General features: G+C 30.4%; 4 protein-coding genes across 4 annotated transcripts; 1 reads left to right on the top strand and 3 right to left on the bottom strand.

Moving 5' to 3' along the window:
• Positions 1-154: 154 nt before the first annotated feature.
• LOC105617080 lies at positions 155-2,040 on the bottom strand. The gene is made up of 3 exons (XM_012198659.1): positions 2,010-2,040; positions 615-1,228; positions 155-555 (listed from the first exon to the last, which is right to left on the bottom strand). Exons 1-3 carry the CDS (start codon positions 2,038-2,040, stop codon positions 316-318), a joined length of 885 nt encoding a protein of 294 aa, XP_012054049.1. The 3' UTR covers positions 155-315.
• A 948-nt stretch (positions 2,041-2,988) lies between these two features.
• On the bottom strand, positions 2,989-4,543 carry LOC105617079 (vitellogenin-2-like). Its single transcript, XM_012198657.1, has 3 exons — positions 4,513-4,543; positions 3,528-4,234; positions 2,989-3,231 (listed from the first exon to the last, which is right to left on the bottom strand). The coding sequence occupies exons 1-3, from the start codon at positions 4,541-4,543 to the stop codon at positions 2,989-2,991; spliced, it is 981 nt and encodes a 326-aa protein (XP_012054047.1).
• A 2,466-nt stretch (positions 4,544-7,009) lies between these two features.
• Positions 7,010-9,257, bottom strand: LOC105617078. Its single transcript, XM_012198656.1, has 3 exons — positions 9,227-9,257; positions 8,155-8,828; positions 7,010-7,249 (listed from the first exon to the last, which is right to left on the bottom strand). Exons 1-3 carry the CDS (start codon positions 9,255-9,257, stop codon positions 7,010-7,012), a joined length of 945 nt encoding a protein of 314 aa, XP_012054046.1.
• A 9,336-nt stretch (positions 9,258-18,593) lies between these two features.
• Positions 18,594-19,370, top strand: LOC105617077 (circumsporozoite protein-like). The gene has a single exon (XM_012198655.1). The coding sequence runs from the start codon at positions 18,594-18,596 to the stop codon at positions 19,368-19,370; it is 777 nt and encodes a 258-aa protein (XP_012054045.1).
• Positions 19,371-19,425: the final 55 nt, after the last annotated feature.

Below are 19,425 nucleotides of genomic sequence, written 5' to 3'. Positions count from 1 at the left end.
TGCCTCTGAAAATATCGAAAGCTTATAGCTTTTTTCAGAAAATGTACTCCCTAGAATTTTAAGTTAAAATGAATTAGTAGATTAGAAGTGGTAGTAGATTAGAAGCGTGTGAATAAAAAGAGTTAAAGGATCAAAGATGAAAAGAAGAACTTAATTTTATATACAAGATACTGTTTATTTGATTCTGTTTACAGTTTGATAATCTTAATTTGATTAAATATTTAATACCAGAAAATTGTATAGTTTCTCTGCAATATATAACGTAATATATAGATATATATTATCAGAGACAATATATAGATATGTATTGTCGCTTTAATTTATAAAATTGCTTGGTATATCATTGTTAGTATTTAAATCGATCAGTTCGGGGTAGGACAGAGTTGGAAGTTCATTTGGCGCAGGTTCAATGCTGTTTAGATTAATCTGTATTATTTCTTTAAACGATAACGTCCCCATTTCGGATTCTTCAGTCGGAAATCTTACTATTCCATCGAATTCAGTGAAGGTTTCGAATTTGTTTGAATTGATCTGTATTTTGCTAATAAATCTCCTCTGCAAAAAAGTACAAGGCAAAAATTTATATATGTACACAGATATACGCACGTACATACCATATCTAAGATTCCCCTTGAAAAATCGACATATCGCGGTGGATTAATACATCCCATCCGAGATTTCTCGATCGAGAGAGTCGTCCCAGGTTTCGCGTCGATCAATGGCAATATCCTGAGCCGAAAATTAGTATTTATTTCCTCGATCGTGTCAATCTCAGCTTCTTCACGCATAATCTTGTACGCGGCCGCGCAATCACCCATTGTCGAGTTCTCCCTGGCCATAAATTGCGACATGTCAATGTTTCGCCGATCGACAATCACGTTAAACTGAGTGGCAATCTTTCGAAGAACATTCACAACTTCCATGCGAGACGGTGGCTCGATCACCAGGCCTTCCACACCGTGCTCGTTAAATTTAATCTCAAATATTTGTTCCGTTTGTGCTTCCCGCGTCATGTTGTAATTCTCGAATATTTCCGATATCGTAATATTATATAAATGGCAGAATATAGTGTCTGATGTTTTAGGACGACATTTTATTGTAGAGATCAATTGTATCTTTTGGATATGATCGTGGGGATCTGGTTTTATTACATAAGTAATATTCATATCATACGAATATTCCGGCCCGAACGTCCATTCCGACGTATCATTGACGATTACGTAGGCGGCTAAGTAAATTTAATTAAATTTAATAGTAATAACTAGTATTTATCGCTAAAAAGATATTTTTTTTGTAAATGCAACTTTTAGGACCAATTTCACCAACGCCAGTTACTTTATCCGCCGATTAACTTTGAGTATTGCCAACTGCTAAACTGAAAACTCATCATCTCTAATCTAATTTCGAAAGTGTGTATTGTAAAAAATAGTCAAATATATTTACATTTCAATGTTTTATTTATTATCTCCATCACAACACTTTTTCTTTACTATTACTAACAAGAATAAGTTAGAAAGACAGATTTTTAAGTTTTGCTGTTGGCTATTCTGATATGAAGTTAATCGACGGATAAGCTTAACTGGCGTTGGTGAAACTAGCCCTTAAAATCTCTAATTATATAATATTCTCTCTCTCTCTCTCTCTCTCTCTCTCTCTCTCTCTCTCCCTCCCTTTTCTGATCTTCTTTGCTTTCAAAATTTGAATCAAACTTTAAGAAAATTTTTTTAAATTTCTCTCAATTAAATTATTCAGAAATCGATGTATAGCCACGACTCAAGTTTGTATACATTTAATAAAAAATACAGTTTTAAAGCAAATTACAGAGTTTTTAAAAAAATGAGTGACCGAAAAATATCTAGATATATATAATTATGTTTCAACTTCCTTGATAATCTATTTTTATTTTGTTTTATTTTGTTTTTTTTCTTTAGAAGTTTGGATAGACGAATGCAACATTGAATGGTAAGCACGTGGATTCAAGTAGTTATACTTGTTAATGGCTTACCGACCTAGGAAGTACGGGATCACGTTGGCGTACATCTCGCGACAATGCTACACTCTACACGTACGTTGATACTACTCCTCTTACACTCGTACGCTCCTTTATATCAGAATGTGCTCATAATTTAACAGCGTAATATTCAACAGCGCTTGCGTCTATAGTGAACCCCAGGATGCCGTATATTACGTACCGCATGTGACGTACGTACGTTCCATATATGATCATACATAATTACATAATAATATAAATAATAATATACAGAGCATTTTAATTTCAACCTTTTTGTTTATGAAGTTAATAATATTATTATAATCAATTTTATGAAAATGGAGTTTATTTATGACATTGCACCAAATAGATTTTACATTAATATCAAAGATATTTTATTCTTTAAATTAAATTAGATGTTCTTTTTACTATTAGATTATTCTTATAATTGTAAAGTAATATTGTATTATTTATTCTGACGACAAATTTTGTTAGGCGAAGAGCAGGTATTTGTTGAAAGTGCATTATATTTTATAGCAGCAAATATTTCTTAGGCAGATTTGTGTTAAAAGCAGAAGTCTCTTTATATATGAGCTTTAAATGAAGTCAAATTAGTTCACCCTGGATGTGAATTGTAGCGAGAACAATCACTGACAATACAGCGAGAACACTTACCAAGAAGATATTCAAAGAATTAATGCCATTTCAAGCTGCATTATATTTAAACAACCTTTTATTACGATTGTATTTAACGATTTATAAATAAAATAATATAATTTTACTTCAAATCATCATATACATACACATATATTTTAATAATGTTAAATAATGTTAAATTTTACAAACAGAAATTCCAAAATATTGAATTACAAAATATTGAATATTAATAGATTATTGAATATATATATTATTTGTAACTAACTTTCGTACATAGTCATCTGTGAAACAGTTTCCTGGAAACTGTTTTCTTCAACATGGGGCACGACAAATATTTCAAATTATTCATCTTCCGGAACAGTTTGCAAATTTGAAAAAGCAAATAGACTTGTCGAGGCTGGATTTTGGATCTCTGGCAGTGAAATTTTCAAAGTTTCAATGAGATCTATTCGCTTCAATTTTAGGCTTATCTTTTGATAAGGACGCATAATCCGTGATTTATTTGCTGTTTTCATTATACCCTCCGATATTGTATAAGATACAAATTTATCTTTTGAGATAGTTATACGACTGGTGGAAGTGGTCTAAAAGAAGGGAAAGACAGATTTCGATTTTAAAATATTCTCCAAGTCAGTAATTGTAAAAAAATTGTGTTACAAAATAACAAAGTTTTGTGATATATATATATATATATATAATTTAATTATGAGAAATCGAACTTTTGGAAGATTCTAATGATAAGAAATAGATTATTCAAATATATTTCAAAATCTTTTTATCAAGTTTTAAATATATTAATAATTTTGCTTTCGTTGGAAAATCATTAAGAATTGTATCTTTTCATTATAAACAATCATTATAAACAATTTCTTTATCGTACCATATCCATGTAGAGTTGCTTGTCACCGCGACTATAATCCTCATCATTTCCAAAGAAATATATTGTTCTTCGTGGGCATCTTTTCGGCTGTCTGATTTTTTCCACCTGGAGTCTTTCTATAACTAAAGGATTCTCGAGTTCTACGTTCGATGGCATGAATCCGATTTCGAATTTCTCACTCTCCTCAATAGAGTCATCGTCATTTTCCTGGGAATCCGGATCTTTACGAATGATTTTAACGTCAACTTCGCAGTGACCCACTGTCGAATTTTCCATAATTGTAAATCTATCACGACGTTCCTGTATCTCGAAACCAACATTCAATTGGCTGACTATACTCTTGATCATGTCGAGCCTCCATCTAGGAATCGATCTGTGTACCACCAGATTTTCAATACCCTTCGAATTGAATCTGATTTCGAAGGGTTCATCGCCCACGAATTTATATCTCGTGGGCACAAAATCTTTCGCGTTCGAGCATCTATTGTCTTTTGGATCGGGACGTTTGATTAAAGAGTTCTGGAAGTGACAGCTGAGACTGTCGTCTCCCTTAGGACGACATTTAAGCTCTGTGGCAATCATAGCGCAGAAATTATCATTTTCCTGAACAATGTTGGCCAGAGATGTGTTCACAAGAACGTCGTACGTGCATTCCGGACTCGCCCATTTTGTTTGTTCGTACTGCCGATCGACAGTAACATTTGCAACTATATAATACAAAAAGATAGCTAGATAGATGATTTGATAGAGATATAATATTATAATTGATAAAGAGAAAAGTGAAATTAATTTTTATTTATCAGATGAAAACATTATTTTGACAAGTAAGTAAAATTGATATAAATAAAATTGATATAAATAAAAAAAATGTGATTGTGAGATACGAATTATTGAATTTTTAAAATATTATTCTACTATATTAAAATATTATTCTACTATAAAGTCTGTATTAATAATATAGACGAAACAAATTTTTAAAACGTACCTAGAAAAAATGGCAGAATCGTCACTAACATAGTTGATATCCTCACTTTGACTGATGCTTCTGCCCGTTATCCATCTCCTCTTTATAGGAAAGGTCTTAATGTCTTAATTTATAGTCATCTCCTTGAAAATAATTTCGTGAAGTACCATTTCCGCTTAAATTCTGCAGATATCTTCCGTATTGAATGTGATAAGAACATTGCTTTCGTACTTAGAACTGCTTTAATAATATGACACGCATTGCAAGTGCGATATTTAGATGTAATTATTTTATTACATTAAATTTGTTAACCACTTTGCATATAACTTTATATATGTCTAACTTATCACAAAAAATATATATTTTCATAATTTTTTAATGAAAAAATTATATAAAATAAAAACAATAAAATAAATACAAAAATTATATAAAATAATGATACAAAACTCAAATGAGATAAATCAAATGAAAAATATATGATGCCTTGTTGAGCCAGCAACTGGATGTACATGTGAAAAATGATTTATTCTATTAAATGTACATACGTTTCGATCCACTTCCTTTTCACTGGATGAAATACAATCTGAAGTCCATGAATAATCGCTTTAACAAAGTCATTATGTACTTTCTGGTGCACATAATTAAAAAATATGATGCAATTTATCTATTATACATTATACAATAATAAATCAGACAACAATTAGATACAACAAACTTACACGATCTTTGAAATGCGTAAGAAATAGAGATGTTAGCTATTTAATCGTTGGGATTCATCTAATAATAACTGTCGTACATTATTGCATTATTGGGAAATAATAACATAAATAAAATAAACATTGTAGAGATGGAAACTCATTTGCTATAATACTAAATAAGTTCTCATAAGCTTTATCTAATAATTCAGTGTCAGTTTATAATTTAGGCTATTTTTTTATTCTGAATATGAATTATCTCGAAAATCAGTCTTTTATTTAAAATTCTCTCTTTATCTAAAATTTTAATGTTATTTCAGTTGAATTCATGAGAATATTCCATACGATGCTCCGTGATTACTGATTTTTACTCTCTTTTCCTATTAATATGATTTTGGTTGTTCGCTAATTCTCGTTTTTAAAATTCTATTCTACATATAATGCATCATATTATTTATATGATATTTTGTACATTATATTGATATGCATTATTAATAAAAAAAAGCCTGTTTTTATGAAACCTGATGAAACAATTCAATTTATTTACATCTCTATAAGTCATACTACACCTATATAACTATACTATTCTGTTCATATTTAAATAGTTTTTAATTTTTTCTGAGATGCCTGGAATATAAAGTACACTAAAGTATTTTTTATTATTACTCTTCTCTCTCTTGTCGTCATCATTTCTATCACGTCTGCCTCATAAACGAAATTTTAATTGTGGAAAAATTCAACTGTAACGGATACTCATTGTTTAATAATGTTTTTATGATCTTGTCAAGATTTTTGGTATGAAAAACAGGATACGACAATAAAAGAACTCTATCTATTAACCTCACTATGACTATTTTCTGACACATCGGATGCGCTGAGAAACATAATTTAGATAGCGACCTGAACACGTGAATTTCTGATATCAACCATACAGATAGAGTTATTGTGTTTCAGCAAGGTCAAAAATTATGTTATAATTAATTTATGATTATTATAAAAGTAAATAAATAAAATATATTTATTAATATTTTTTAATATGTACAATAACAATTATAATTATAATTGCGATATAAAAAATATTTTTAATTTTCTATTAAATATACATACATATATGAAATATACATACATATATTTATTCTTTATATATAAGAATAAATATATGATACGATATCCAAAATTTTATTCAATTAACTCTACAAAATTCAAAGTGAGATGCAAAATAGAGTAAGCTAATGCGAATAAATTTAAAACGGCAAAAGACAATATGATCGCTTCATAAATTTTTTTAGGAATTTTTAAACGTTAAACAATTGGATTTGCAAATGATATATATAAATGACATATTTAACAATACAAATTGTAACTTTCGTAATTTAAAGTCTGATAAATTGGATATTGATTAAAAGCAAATTTTGATACAAAGATAATAAATATAAATTTATCTTTTATTTCTTGCCGTTCTTACAATATCATACAAGTAAATAAAGCTTTATTCTCATATATGAAAATTCAATACTTTTACTACGATTGTCGTTTTTATTAATTATTATTATAATTTAATTTATAGTTTTAATTTAATTTATAGTTAATTTATAGTTAATTTATAGTTATTCCAAATATCATTCACACTCACAACGTAATATTTGCAATATGCTTAATGAAAATGCAATGTTGCATAATTCCGTAACCGTCTGAAATTTGCAATAGAAAGAAAAATCAATCAAATTAGTATAAGTCACTTTGCGACAAGTGAATTTCTTAATTTCGCCTTTCAATATATCATACGTCTGTTTATGCACCACCAAACATAACACCAAAATCATTTAATTATCTTCCTCAGACGAATCGTCGATTAACCACCTGCCTATAAAGATACTAGCAGGCTCAGCTTCTTTTACAGCTAGCGGTTCGCTTTTCGCAGCTTGAATCGATTCGAGCCTAAGCCTTACGTTCTCATAAAGGGTTGTTATCACGGTCTCTGTTATTTTATTCGTTGTTATCACGTTCGAGGTACCTGATATAAATTCTGTTGATGTTATAATGATGTGACCATCCGACAAACTCTGTAGTAAGAAAAAAAAGAATAAATTCAATTAACGCAGCAATTAAGAGTGTAATACTTAAACATTACTTTATACATTGCTTTAATTAAATTAAGATTAAATTCAAATTTATATTAAGTTGGAGTCAAATTTAAAAAATTTGAAAAATATTTTTTAAAAAATACTAAACATTTAAAAAATACTAAAAGTAATTTATTAATGTATGTTATAATGTATATTATATATTCGTTATGTTAATATATTAAGTCGGGGAAAAAGTTTTTTTGCATTAAAAAAAATTTTTTTATAAAAGTTTTTCATTTGTTGCGAAATTTTTGTTACAACTGTATCATTCGCTAGAGCAAAGTTTCAGACTTTAAGAATCTGTTTTTTAAATAGCGATGATTTTTATCGGAGTTATGAGCAATCAAAATTAAAATGCTTCTTTACTTAACTCGTGAATAACTCAGAAACAAAAAATAGGAACATTAAAAAAAAAAAAGAATCTTGTAGGGAAAGCTTAAAGTTTTCATAGGTCGATAGGTCGAAAATTTTCGTAAATTTTTTTTGGGCACGTGAGAGACCCCAAAGTGAAAAGAAAATTAAAAATTTTTTTCAGCTCGTAGTTTTTTAAATGTAAAAATTATCAAATTCACAAAAACTCAAAAAATAATAACTTTTCGAGAGTAGAGATTTCAAGCTTGAAAACCCTTTTTTAAATTTAAATTTCGTTTATTTTTGACGAAGATATTGTATATACAATTGTATATACATTTGAATAAAAAAATACGAAGAAACTTTTTCCCCAATCCAATATCTGTCAAAATTAACAATCGCACAATAATATTCATATAAATTAATACGGAGGAATTTACAAGTAATCAATGTAAAAAGTAAATGTATTTAAGTGATAAAAATGTGCTTACAATGTCAGATATAATGTCGCTCTCTTCTCTGAAGCTTTCAGCGTTGCCAAAGAAATATGGCACTTTGTGCGCGCACATATGCAGATTCCGGATCTTTCGTATCTGCACCAGCTTGCCATCTTTCAGGCCGAAGACCGGCCTGAGTGCATAGCTAGGTTTTGCGTACAACGGACGTCCCACAAGCTTCTTATCAATCTTGAAGGTCGTGTAACACTCGCCTTGAGTAAAATTCTCCATTGCGTCGAAGATAATGTCGTTTCCAACGCCTTCGAGGACGGCACCTACGCTTAGCTGGCCCACAATCATGCGGATCATGTCAAGCTCGCGCGGTTGAATGTTTTCATTCACCACTAGGCTATCCAGCCCCCGCTTGTTGAACTTGATCTCGAACTGATCCTCGTTGATCTCGTAAGCCGGCTGCCGGTTTACCAGACCGGCTGGTACTACTGGTTCCGACGGGTCCAGACTATCCACAACGAAGCTGTTTGCCTTGGAGTCCTCGAAGTGACAACTCAACATATGACTGCCCTTTGGTTGGCAGATCAGCTTTGATACCAAGTTCAGCCTTACGCTGCCATATATACCCTCCTCTGGGATCGCCGTGCAGTTCACCTGGACTTGGAACGTGTATTCCGGCCCATGTTCCCATGGCTCGTCCACAGTGAGATGCGCGGCTGAGGAAAAAAGGTCATTACATCATTGCGCGCACTAGGCAAGTTATGACATCTGATCAGGCGACGTATTATTCGACCGTCAGCTTGAATGGGCCGATTAAGCTTGAATGAACCTAGATTAATGCAGTGATGACGTCAAGCAGGCCGATGTCTACGGTTAAATATCTCGATTACCTAGCATTTTTCGTATTTCTGACGAGCAGTTCGGTAACGCGATTGACTGTTCGATTCGCGACATGCCGATTTGGACGCATATCATTCTAACTATCAGTACTTACAATACAATGACCTTCGGCAAAATGAAATTCAATCACAAAGTATTGAAAACGATAGACACGATTCGAGTTGAATCAGTCTCGACTCGCTACGCGGGTGTCACGATAATTTCTAATTCTCACCTAAAAAGAATGGTATCACTACCACGTTCATGGTGACACCGTGCAACGTTGATCTACTTTAATGGAGTTACTGATGTTCGAGCTGCTCTTATACGAGCGGCTAAACTGCACTACTGACCTCTTCTTACGATTAGCGAGCTCCAATTTATCCAAACCCGTTCTCTGTTTGTCACGGGAAAATAAAGCGACTGCGTAAGAATAACATATTAAGGATCGAACAATGGCTCAACAGCAATTCAAAGAAGAAATAAATAACGAAAAGGTTGCTTTACAGATTTAGCTATTTGTCAACGTAATTGAATAAACACATCTACTTTCGAGCGCATACATATATTTAACATACTTAAAAAAAAGTAAAAGGAAAATGTTTGTTTTATATATATGCTACTTTAATTTGTACAAATAGGAAATATACATCTATAGATCTATTTTTTTATGTAGTCGTTTTTCAAAATATTGCATTAAAACAAAATGGCAGCTGGTCAATGTCAACAATTCTTCACAAAAAATTTTATTTATTATGTTATGATTTTTGGCTCAGTTTTTGGCTACGAAAAACATGAAATGTCATAACAAAAACACGTACGTTTATGTTAAGAAATAGTTTGTAGTGTTTAAAATTGCAAGTTAGTCGATTAGTCGAATCTTGTTTTCAAGATACACTGGTCATGCGTTTTGAAAAAAACGCGTTTGAAGTTTTACTTTGCACTACGATAACAAGTTTTACACACACTAAAAGTTTTACACACACTAAATTATCTATTCCAGAGCCATATAGAGCAAATCCTGCTGAGGTGGTTACTTCTAAAAAGTCTCTTTGACTGCTTAGCGCACGCATCTCCGCCTGAAGTGCGCGGTCTTCGTCTACTGCAGCGACCTATCTGCACTCGCATTGCTTGAAGGATTTACGAACAGCATTGCAGCATAAAACGATAATGTGTCTTAACAAAAAATAAGCAAGAGAATAAATTTCTTACTATTAACTATTCGAATTAATTTTTCTTGTTAGCCTCGCTATAATATCTGGAGAAAAAGTAAAAGATTAGAAAAAACTTCTTACAAATTATATCTGTCTTTCCATACCATGAATTAAGAAACAATCTCCATGTATTATGTATATTTGATGAAAATATACTTATAATAAATATTACAAGATATACATTAGAGGAAAAGATCGTGCACTAAGATTTTCCCGAGTTAGATTTTAATCTGCCCTTCGTGGATGATTGCTGACACTGACAATAGGCAGTGATGAGTCTTAATCAAATAATCGAGTAGACCTAACTGACCTAGGAGAAACGGCATTATGAACACAATCTATCGCGACGATTATTACTGTCGATGGACAAATGATTTTTTTTCTCAAAAAATCATGTTTATATTATATATATACAACGATAGATATAGACATTATTACATAATACAGGCATGTGTTAAAATATACATTCGTACATCGTGCATTCGTATCAGATGATACGATTGACAAGAAGTGATAGAATGATTAATGACCGTTTCTACCAAGGTAATAATTAAATTTAATCTTGATTCAACTAACTCTTCATCTTTCTCTAATTCTAAAAATTATTGAAATAGCATCTCGTTTGTAGCTAATTTCTTTTGTAGTCTTGTTAAATGATATGATATTATCAATAGAAGGTTTCATGAACCGTTCTACACGAATATTATTTATCGCTGTGCTAATAATGTATATATACATTTATATAAAGAATAAAAGCATTTAGAATGCGTGTGTGAATAAACAATACATTAATAAAATTAAGATCGCAAACTCTTAATGTTGAAATAGAATATGCATGCCCTATAACGTATGTCGTAAGACCCGATCCGTGTAGTCGCATCATAATTGAGGCATAAAATATTTGAACGGCCGATACAACGGAGTGCGTTTATTGACCCAAGGTCATTGTAATGATTTCATAAGCGACGAAGTACGCGCGACATGCGCGGTCTATGGGCGATTTAGCAAAACGTTGATATAGCAATCCTGTGCGCTAACATAGTTCTGAATGCAACACATCTCTTTCTTCGCAATTTCTTGAATTAAAAGTGTATCTCAACATATTATATTGCAAGAGCGTTATAATAAATCAAGTCGACAAATACGTCCGTGCGAGCATCGTAAATTTAAGAAAAACGCTTTTATGAAATTTCAAAAAAAATGTAATTTGTGGAATGATCTTGGTTAATATTCAAGTATGGCAGATTAAGTGACATAATTTTGTCATTAAAACGTGGATAAGACAAATTGCGATATTAAAGTAAGTAAGATGATTGATAAAATGTGACAATATATATACATGAATAAGTTAGCTTATGCTAACTACATATGTATATTATTTAAAGCTCTTTAGCTTAATGTTCGCCGAAATACATTTTTCTTATTTTTTAATCAATTTGTTCATTCATTTATTTTATATACTTTACTTATTTTATATTATACAAGTATTATTGTGTATTATAAATCAAACATAATTTAAATTAAATTATTAAGATAATATAATTTTATTTTAAACTATTGGTATATTATATAGGTGAGTACATATAATTAATTTATATAAGTATGTATATTTCTCAATGGCAAGATATATTCAAAATTGCAATAATTATAATAAGTTTTGATATATAACAATAATATTTCCAGCTAACGCTAAATATTTACAGAAAGTTCTATTTATATTGACAATATACTGAATATTCTGGAACAGTAAAAAAGAAGCTTCATAGAATGTGCAAATATCGATGAAATTAGAATATTATGTGAATGATTCCTTGTATTTCACGAAAATTGCAAGCGAGCAGTACACATTTCCGCTAACAGAGGGCCATGGTGAAGAACATTTACTCGTAAATAAGAATCTGGAGAAAATATAAGAAGCGCAACAGATTTCGTCGGTGAAGTAATCTCTAAAATCGAGGATGAAGACGCTTTAACTATGTTTTTCAAAGTACAATTTTGTTTAAAAATTTTGTGGAATATATATGGAATATTTATGAAACATTCTCGGAATATATAACGATATACAAATGAAATTTTTAACCAACATTTGAATATTTCTTTTACATACTGTAAATATTCGGAATATTTTGGAGTATTCTTGGAATGTTTATTTTGGGATTTTAGGAATATTTCAAGAATATTTAGCGTTTGCTGGATTATATAACAAATAGAACTAATATAGCCATCTAGTAGGTAACTTTACAATTAGAAGTATTTTTCTCAGTCGGTAATTATGTTACTTTAGCGTCCATTTTGTATAAGATATATATGTATATTCACACACACACACACGCGCGTGCGCGCGCGTGCACGCACGCACGCACGCACGCACGCACGCACGCACGCACACACACATATATAAGAACGCAATTGTATAGATTGAAAAGGTATGAAAGATGTATATAGCACCTATATTAATATTTTTTAACAAACTATATACTTACGAAAGTTGTGTTTATAATTATTGTATTTTTATTAAACAATACATTTATAGTTTATATATTTCTTATTATTATTTTTATTGCTAAAATTTAAAAGAAAAAACTAAACTTTTTGTATTGCATAATAAGTACTTGAAGTATTCAAAATGCAAAGTTTTATTATGAATCAAATTAGTTACAAAGCATATATAGAACAAATAAATATTTTGTTTTTTACAGGATAATTAATTTTTTGCATCGGAATGTTAAACTTTACACAAATCATCTAAAATTCTTAAAGTATTTAATTTATATAAAAATTTATATAAAAAATTAAGTTTTTTTGTCATTATTTTCATTATCATTTCAATCGATACATTTCTATTAAAACATAAATAAAAGAAACCTACTTTTTGTAACCTTTGATCTAAATGGTAAACCTTAATAACCTTTGATCTAAACGATAAACCGCCGTTAACAAATATTTCATCTAACTTTTAAATGCAATCTGAAATAATCCGTAAAACTTTTTCATAATTTTTTTGTCATTTAAAAATATGTATAATACCTTTAATTATTTTAATTATTTTAGTTGATCTAATGATTTAAATATACTTTAGTTGATTTAATGATTTAAATATGTACTTTAGTTGATTTAATTATTTAAATATGTATTGTATAATAATAATAAATCATAAATATCAATGATTGCATTATATAAGTTAAGTATAACTGTTCAAATCAATAGATAGAAATTATTCATTATAGATTCGAAATATAAAAGCAGATTATTTAAGGTTTAAAGAGACTTGATTAAAGATTAGATAAATAAATGACTCTGGAATAATGACTCTTATGTAACATTATCATGATTAATTTCGTACCATCCTGGCACCAGGAAATCGAACTGTTGCATTTATAACACACTTTCCTGCCTATTCTTGCCTATTCTTGCCTAAATTGATCGATTTAAGAATAACGTATCTATTCTATCAAGTTTCTTGAAACAGTTATAATCTTTTAAAAAATAGTTGTACATCACAAGAATCTCAAAATACATTTGAAATATAACAATTTAAGAAATCTTTTTAAAATAAAAAGATGTTCAATTTCACGAGAACAATATTCTCACAAACACTCAAACACACACATACAATCTGTTATAATATTAGAAATTATAATTGCATTGTTAATTAATTGAGTTATAGAAATCATAATTACATACGTTTATATGTATGCCTCACATATATTCTTATAAATTTAATCTTAAAGTAAAAATGGATAAATGTATATTATCGGATAGATTAGCATACTTCGGTAAAGACATTATGCTTAAACTGGTTTCCAACACATTTCCTTATCGATAATTCTACGTCGTAATTTTTGTTCGGTATAACAAAAGAAAAATACATATCATGAACAATATTTTTATAATAAAATCTTCATAATTCAAATTTCATCTCATAATAATATGATAACGAATAAACAATTTATTATCTAAGATTTTTTAAATATAATTATTATTTCACTATTAATTATATTATTTGACTTAATAACTGTACTACTAGTTTTTTTCGACTATAACAAAGACCTATAATTATATACATAATCTATTTTCTCACATAATTTATATGTATACATAAGTAAAGTCTAATGATAACGGTATAGACGATCGAATTTACTATAGATGATATAAAGGATTTGTTGTGTGTGTGTGTGTGTGTGTGTGTGTGTGTGTGTGTGTATTATTTATAATAAATGTTTTTATTCTACAAATGTATTAAAATTTCTAGTGTCCATCAATTCGGATAAATACGAGAATATAGCATTAACGAGAATATAACGTTATTCTCATTTATTTTATATTGATGTATACATCAAAGATCATCGTTTTTCATGCAGACAAGAAATTCTGTATCTGATGTAATAATTCTAATGACGATTCCGAACTTAATGCGACAGCTGCTTATTTTATAAACATGACAAGTTTCTAGACGAGTCGAGATTGACTTACTTCCACATTGATATGGATTTATTATATTATTAATAATATGTTATAGCGTAAATGCAACTGATCCATTCTTTCGCAATTTATATTTATCACAGAAGATGATTTTAAAAACGCCAATTCTTTCATCGAGCAGTTTTACTATTTGTACAATTCCAACGACAACGTCATGAAAATTGCGTTATGAAAATTAGATTCCGCTTTATCATTTTTAACGGAAACTATGATTTCTCGCCATCCACGGTGAAATTTATCATACTTGATGGTTCAAAGCTGGTTGGGAAAAACCCGATCCGATACTGTTTCCAGTTTCCATAAGCCCACAGCAACAGCGGCCTTTAATCCCCACAATCTGATTCCGTCATGGCCAGGCGAGAAGAACGGTCGTAAATATTTTGCTTCGACTGTATTTCTATTTTGCATGACTACAATTTGCGAGAACAAAAAATCGTAAAAGCGCTTTCGATTAAATGCGCAAGCACGAAGACAGTATAATTCATGAAAAGATACCGAGATACCGTGTACCTCGTCTAATCATTTCGGAGAAAATCTCATTTAGAATGATTTAAAGTATGACTGACGATACATTTTCTTCCTCAATTATTCAAATACTTAATTTACAAATTTCTATTATATTTTCTATTATTTATACATAAATATTTTTCTATTGTGCATACATGTATTTGATAGTATATTACAAGATACTTCACATGTCTTGATAAATTAAAATTTTTATTTAATTTTCTATAACCTGACTGTTAATTATTGCAATTAATAATTTCTTGTGTCTACGCTTTAGAATATTTATCAAGATACATTTTGTGCAGAGTAGGGAAAATTACTGATCTGGTAATTCCATCGATATGCCAAAACCGGATTCTGACTGAATCAATTATTTGGCATAAATGATGAGTCTTCCACCAATAAGAAAGTACATTTCATCGTCACAGAACAAAAGAAACAAAATTTCCTCGTTTCTTGGACCAAATAAGGAAATCATATCATGATTGATCATGAAAACCAAGCGGAGATAAAAATCTAAAGATAAGACAAATACAACGGAAAAATGAGTTCTAAGAAAATCTTCAGAGGAGAATGTACTAATTTTCCATCGTTCCAGCCGCTGGGGGTCATTAATTATTTGCGTTGTTATCGTAATTACTGTCGCTCACGCGAATTATCGATAGAAATTATAAACGAACTTAATTCCAGCATCTAACATAAGATATATTTATGCAGATAAGCTGGGAAAAATAATATATTTATCAAACTACAAGTCTATAACGTATGATCTATAATGAAAAACTTGTGAAATATATCATTCTTGAAATTTTTGCATCATTTTTTGAGATTACTCCTATTTTGTCGTAATAATTGAGAATCTTTAGTAAAAAGTTACGCATGAAAATTTAGCGAATATAAATAATAAGATAATTTTTATCTTCTATACTTTTTTTCAGTACGCACATGATAAAGATTATATTGCCATGAACTATCGAACAATGTAATAATTTTTGCAATCTGCTCTTGTTTTCATATATTATTTATCTTTCAAACATCTTTAACGAAAAATGACGGCGTGCTTCATCAAGAATACTAAAAATGTGCTAGCATTGCAAAAATCAATAATTTCCAAGTTTTCGTAAGATTACGGCACCGTTTAAGATATAATTTCTTAATGAATATTTCTCGCATAATCGCATCAAAATAATTTTTGCTTTCTATCACTGTTTCCATAGGGAATTCATATGAATAAACAACTCGTATCTCTTTTCTTATGAATAATATCTGCGGATTCGTGATGAGGAAAACGTGGATTTATCAGCTTAGTTAAATACCTCATTTTGTTAAAACCGCAAAAGCCACGATAAATATGGACGTAAATGTGCTGACGAAGTTAAAAAAGTATGAAATTCATTGTCATTGCAATTTCACGGCTTACTATTCAGAAAATTAGATATAGTCATTCCAAGATAGTCATAATCTTTCGAATGCATACCTAAGAAATGAGTCTATCCATTATTTGTTCTCGATTATTATTGATTAATTAACTATTAGAAAGAATAACATCGTAACATTGTCATTAAACTTTTGTCAAACACATATATTTGCTGTTTTCTTTATGATATTTCTATTTCTACGAGTGTTTGACACTATCAACGACTAATGTATAATTATAATTTATAATGTATAATGTATAATTTTTCTATATATAATATAGAAGTTCTTTTATTATATAAAACCAATTTATTTTTCATAAATTAAAAATGATCTATTATTTATCAATTTATTTATCATAAATTAAAAATTATATTTAATTATTATGAATATAATTTTTATTAATACCAGAAGAAAAGACTATAATTATGCTTTTACTTAATTATAACACATTAAAAATAATAATTTATGAGTTTACGTATCAATTAACAATATAAAAATTCCACATACTTTTTCTGCACTCAGACATTCTATAAATATCTAAGTATTGTACAAATTTGAATTTATATAGGGGATTCACATTGGAATTTACGCGCATGAATGAACCGGAATTAAAAGGGTGACTGACAACATAACTTTATCGTTGTGATAAATTGCAAGTATATTTTCTTTATGAAACTTGACTCGCAGACGCGCTTTCAGAAAATACTTCCTTATCTTAGCAGCGATTTATATACATCACTTCGGGAAGACTTTTGCGTCCACCAAGATATTACAAACTCGACAACCGGGGGAAGTTGCAGTCAAGTTTCCACAGACGCATGACTCGTCGACTTCGTAGTGGGGATCAGAATGAAGCCGAGCGATTTATATAGAAGGAATGCTTGCTACATTGGCACTTTAGTTTCGAACGGTGAATCGCACAATCATTAAATCTCCCGGTCCCGTTGGATACCGTTGGTGAAATCCTCGTGTATTTATTGAGTTCAGTAAACGCCTCGATATATTCGATAATCATGGTAAATAAATTTGATTGTTTCTTATCTACTTAATTAATACTCTTGTATTACATTAGCTGTATTTGTTACTAATATTAATATTAATTTAGAAGAGAGATTATTTGACAATTTGTATTTACACTTTATAGCTTGCAATATTTATATTGATTAATTGTACAAATCTTCATTTTATGATGAGTTGTATTTCAATATATCAATATTAGCTAAAGATGATATATAATAACAATGACAACTAATTCAAGGCTATTGAGAGTCAGCGCGAGAGGAGATGCGCGATAATTATAATGGAAAATATAAAATGATTACACCTTAGATGTACTGATGTCTTCTTTATTTAAAATTCTTGTACGTTTCGATCACTTTGGAATCCTCTTCAGCATTTTCAATTCTCCTATACTACAATATATTGGTTTGGCAGTCTATTGAGGAAAACTCACAAGTTATCAAATTTATAGTGGCTTTTCAACACACGCCAACTTGGTCATGAAGTTTTGAAATATCGTAAATTTAATGCTTAACACTATAGAATATAGTTTATGTACCGTTTTATACAATAATATTATTTACACAATAATATTATTATTAATGCTAAACCATAATATAGTATAGGAAAATTGAAAATGCTCTAAAATGAATCGAAACGTACAAGAACTTTAAATGAAGAAAACATCACTACATCTAAGGTGTAATCATTTTATATTTTACATTACAATAATCATGCATCTCCTCCCGCGCTAACTCTCGGGAGCCTTGAATTAGTTGTCATTGTTATTTTAAAGAGAGAGAGTCTTAGTTAAACATATTTATTTATTATATAATATATAATCTTCCTAAATAACTTGAATTTATTAAATGAGAAACGAAATTCTTAGCATTTTTAAAATAATATATCTTTATCCATTTAAATTGAAATTATTCTCCATTACAGTTGAAATATATTATACTCTTCGCTACTGTGTTCTACATGGTGCAGTCGCAACGACCATGGCATGCTGGTACCGGTAATCGTCTGCCTCAGGTTCTACCTCAATATATTGATGAGCGAATAGCGGCAGAACAAGCAACTCAAGTAGCTCAAGGAAGTCAAATAATCCCAACGAGTCAAGGAACTCAAGGAATTCCAATGGGTCAAGGGGTTCAAGGAATTCCAGTGGGCCAAGGGGTTCAGGGAATTCCAGCGGGTCAAGGAATTCAAGGTATTCCAGCGGGTCAAGGAATACAAGGAATTCCAGTGGGCCAAGGAATTCAGGGAATCCCATTGGGCCAAGGGGCTCAAAGAATTCCAGTAGGTCAAGGGACTCAAGGAATTCCAATAGGTCAAAAAGCTCAAGGAATTCCAGTAGGCCAAGGGGTTCAAGAAATTCCAGTGCGTCAAGGAATTCCAACGTATCAAGGAGTTCAAGGAACATGTCAAGGAACTCAAGGAACGTATCAAGGAGCTCAAGGAACGTATCAAGGGACTCACATTAATACCGACAGCACGCTGCTTGGAAATCGAATAGGTGATGAAGCACCTGCAGCTGCATCGTCTCTAAGCACAACAACTATAAATCCAGCTGATTTACCAGTCGATGCTCACGGTGACATTGACTTGATAAATAGGATCAAGACCTGGCCGAGAGATAAGCAACCTTTTTGGTACATTAACTGGCAGGCGATTCAAGCCCATCGTGGCGATGTGAATAACACCGCCCGGCCAGCCCAAACGCAACCGAATTCAAGATCGTTTTTCGCGGGTTAAGATGTCGAATGAATTGTAAATCGAACAACCAACAAGACTGTAAATTTAAGCTTTT

This window comes from Atta cephalotes (assembly GCF_000143395.1).
Source record: "Atta cephalotes unplaced genomic scaffold scaffold00011, whole genome shotgun sequence".
Taxonomy (NCBI): Eukaryota; Metazoa; Arthropoda; class Insecta; order Hymenoptera; family Formicidae; genus Atta; species Atta cephalotes.
Note: the sequence above shows the minus strand (reverse complement) of the source record. Positions and strands in the feature narration are given on the sequence as shown.

Excerpts from the sequence above, each read along its gene's own strand:
- LOC105617079 (XM_012198657.1), bottom strand. The coding sequence starts at position 4,543 with ATGTTAGTGACGATTCTGCCATTTTTTCTAG. Across the intron at positions 4,235-4,512 it reads GATTCTGCCATTTTTTCTAG|TTGCAAATGTTACTGTCGAT; the intron begins GTACGTTTTAAA and ends TGTATTATATAG. Across the intron at positions 3,232-3,527 it reads AGCAACTCTACATGGATATG|ACCACTTCCACCAGTCGTAT; the intron begins GTACGATAAAGA and ends CCCTTCTTTTAG.
- LOC105617078 (XM_012198656.1), bottom strand. The coding sequence starts at position 9,257 with ATGAACGTGGTAGTGATACCATTCTTTTTAG. Across the intron at positions 8,829-9,226 it reads AGTGATACCATTCTTTTTAG|CCGCGCATCTCACTGTGGAC; the intron begins GTGAGAATTAGA and ends TTTTTTCCTCAG. Across the intron at positions 7,250-8,154 it reads GCGACATTATATCTGACATT|AGTTTGTCGGATGGTCACAT; the intron begins GTAAGCACATTT and ends TTCTTACTACAG.
- LOC105617080 (XM_012198659.1), bottom strand. The coding sequence starts at position 2,040 with ATGTACGCCAACGTGATCCCGTACTTCCTAG. Across the intron at positions 1,229-2,009 it reads CGTGATCCCGTACTTCCTAG|CCGCCTACGTAATCGTCAAT; the intron begins GTCGGTAAGCCA and ends AAATTTACTTAG. Across the intron at positions 556-614 it reads CAAGGGGAATCTTAGATATG|AGGAGATTTATTAGCAAAAT; the intron begins GTATGTACGTGC and ends ACTTTTTTGCAG.
- LOC105617077 (XM_012198655.1), top strand. The coding sequence starts at position 18,594 with ATGGTGCAGTCGCAACGACCATGGCATGCTGGTACCGGTAATCGTCTG.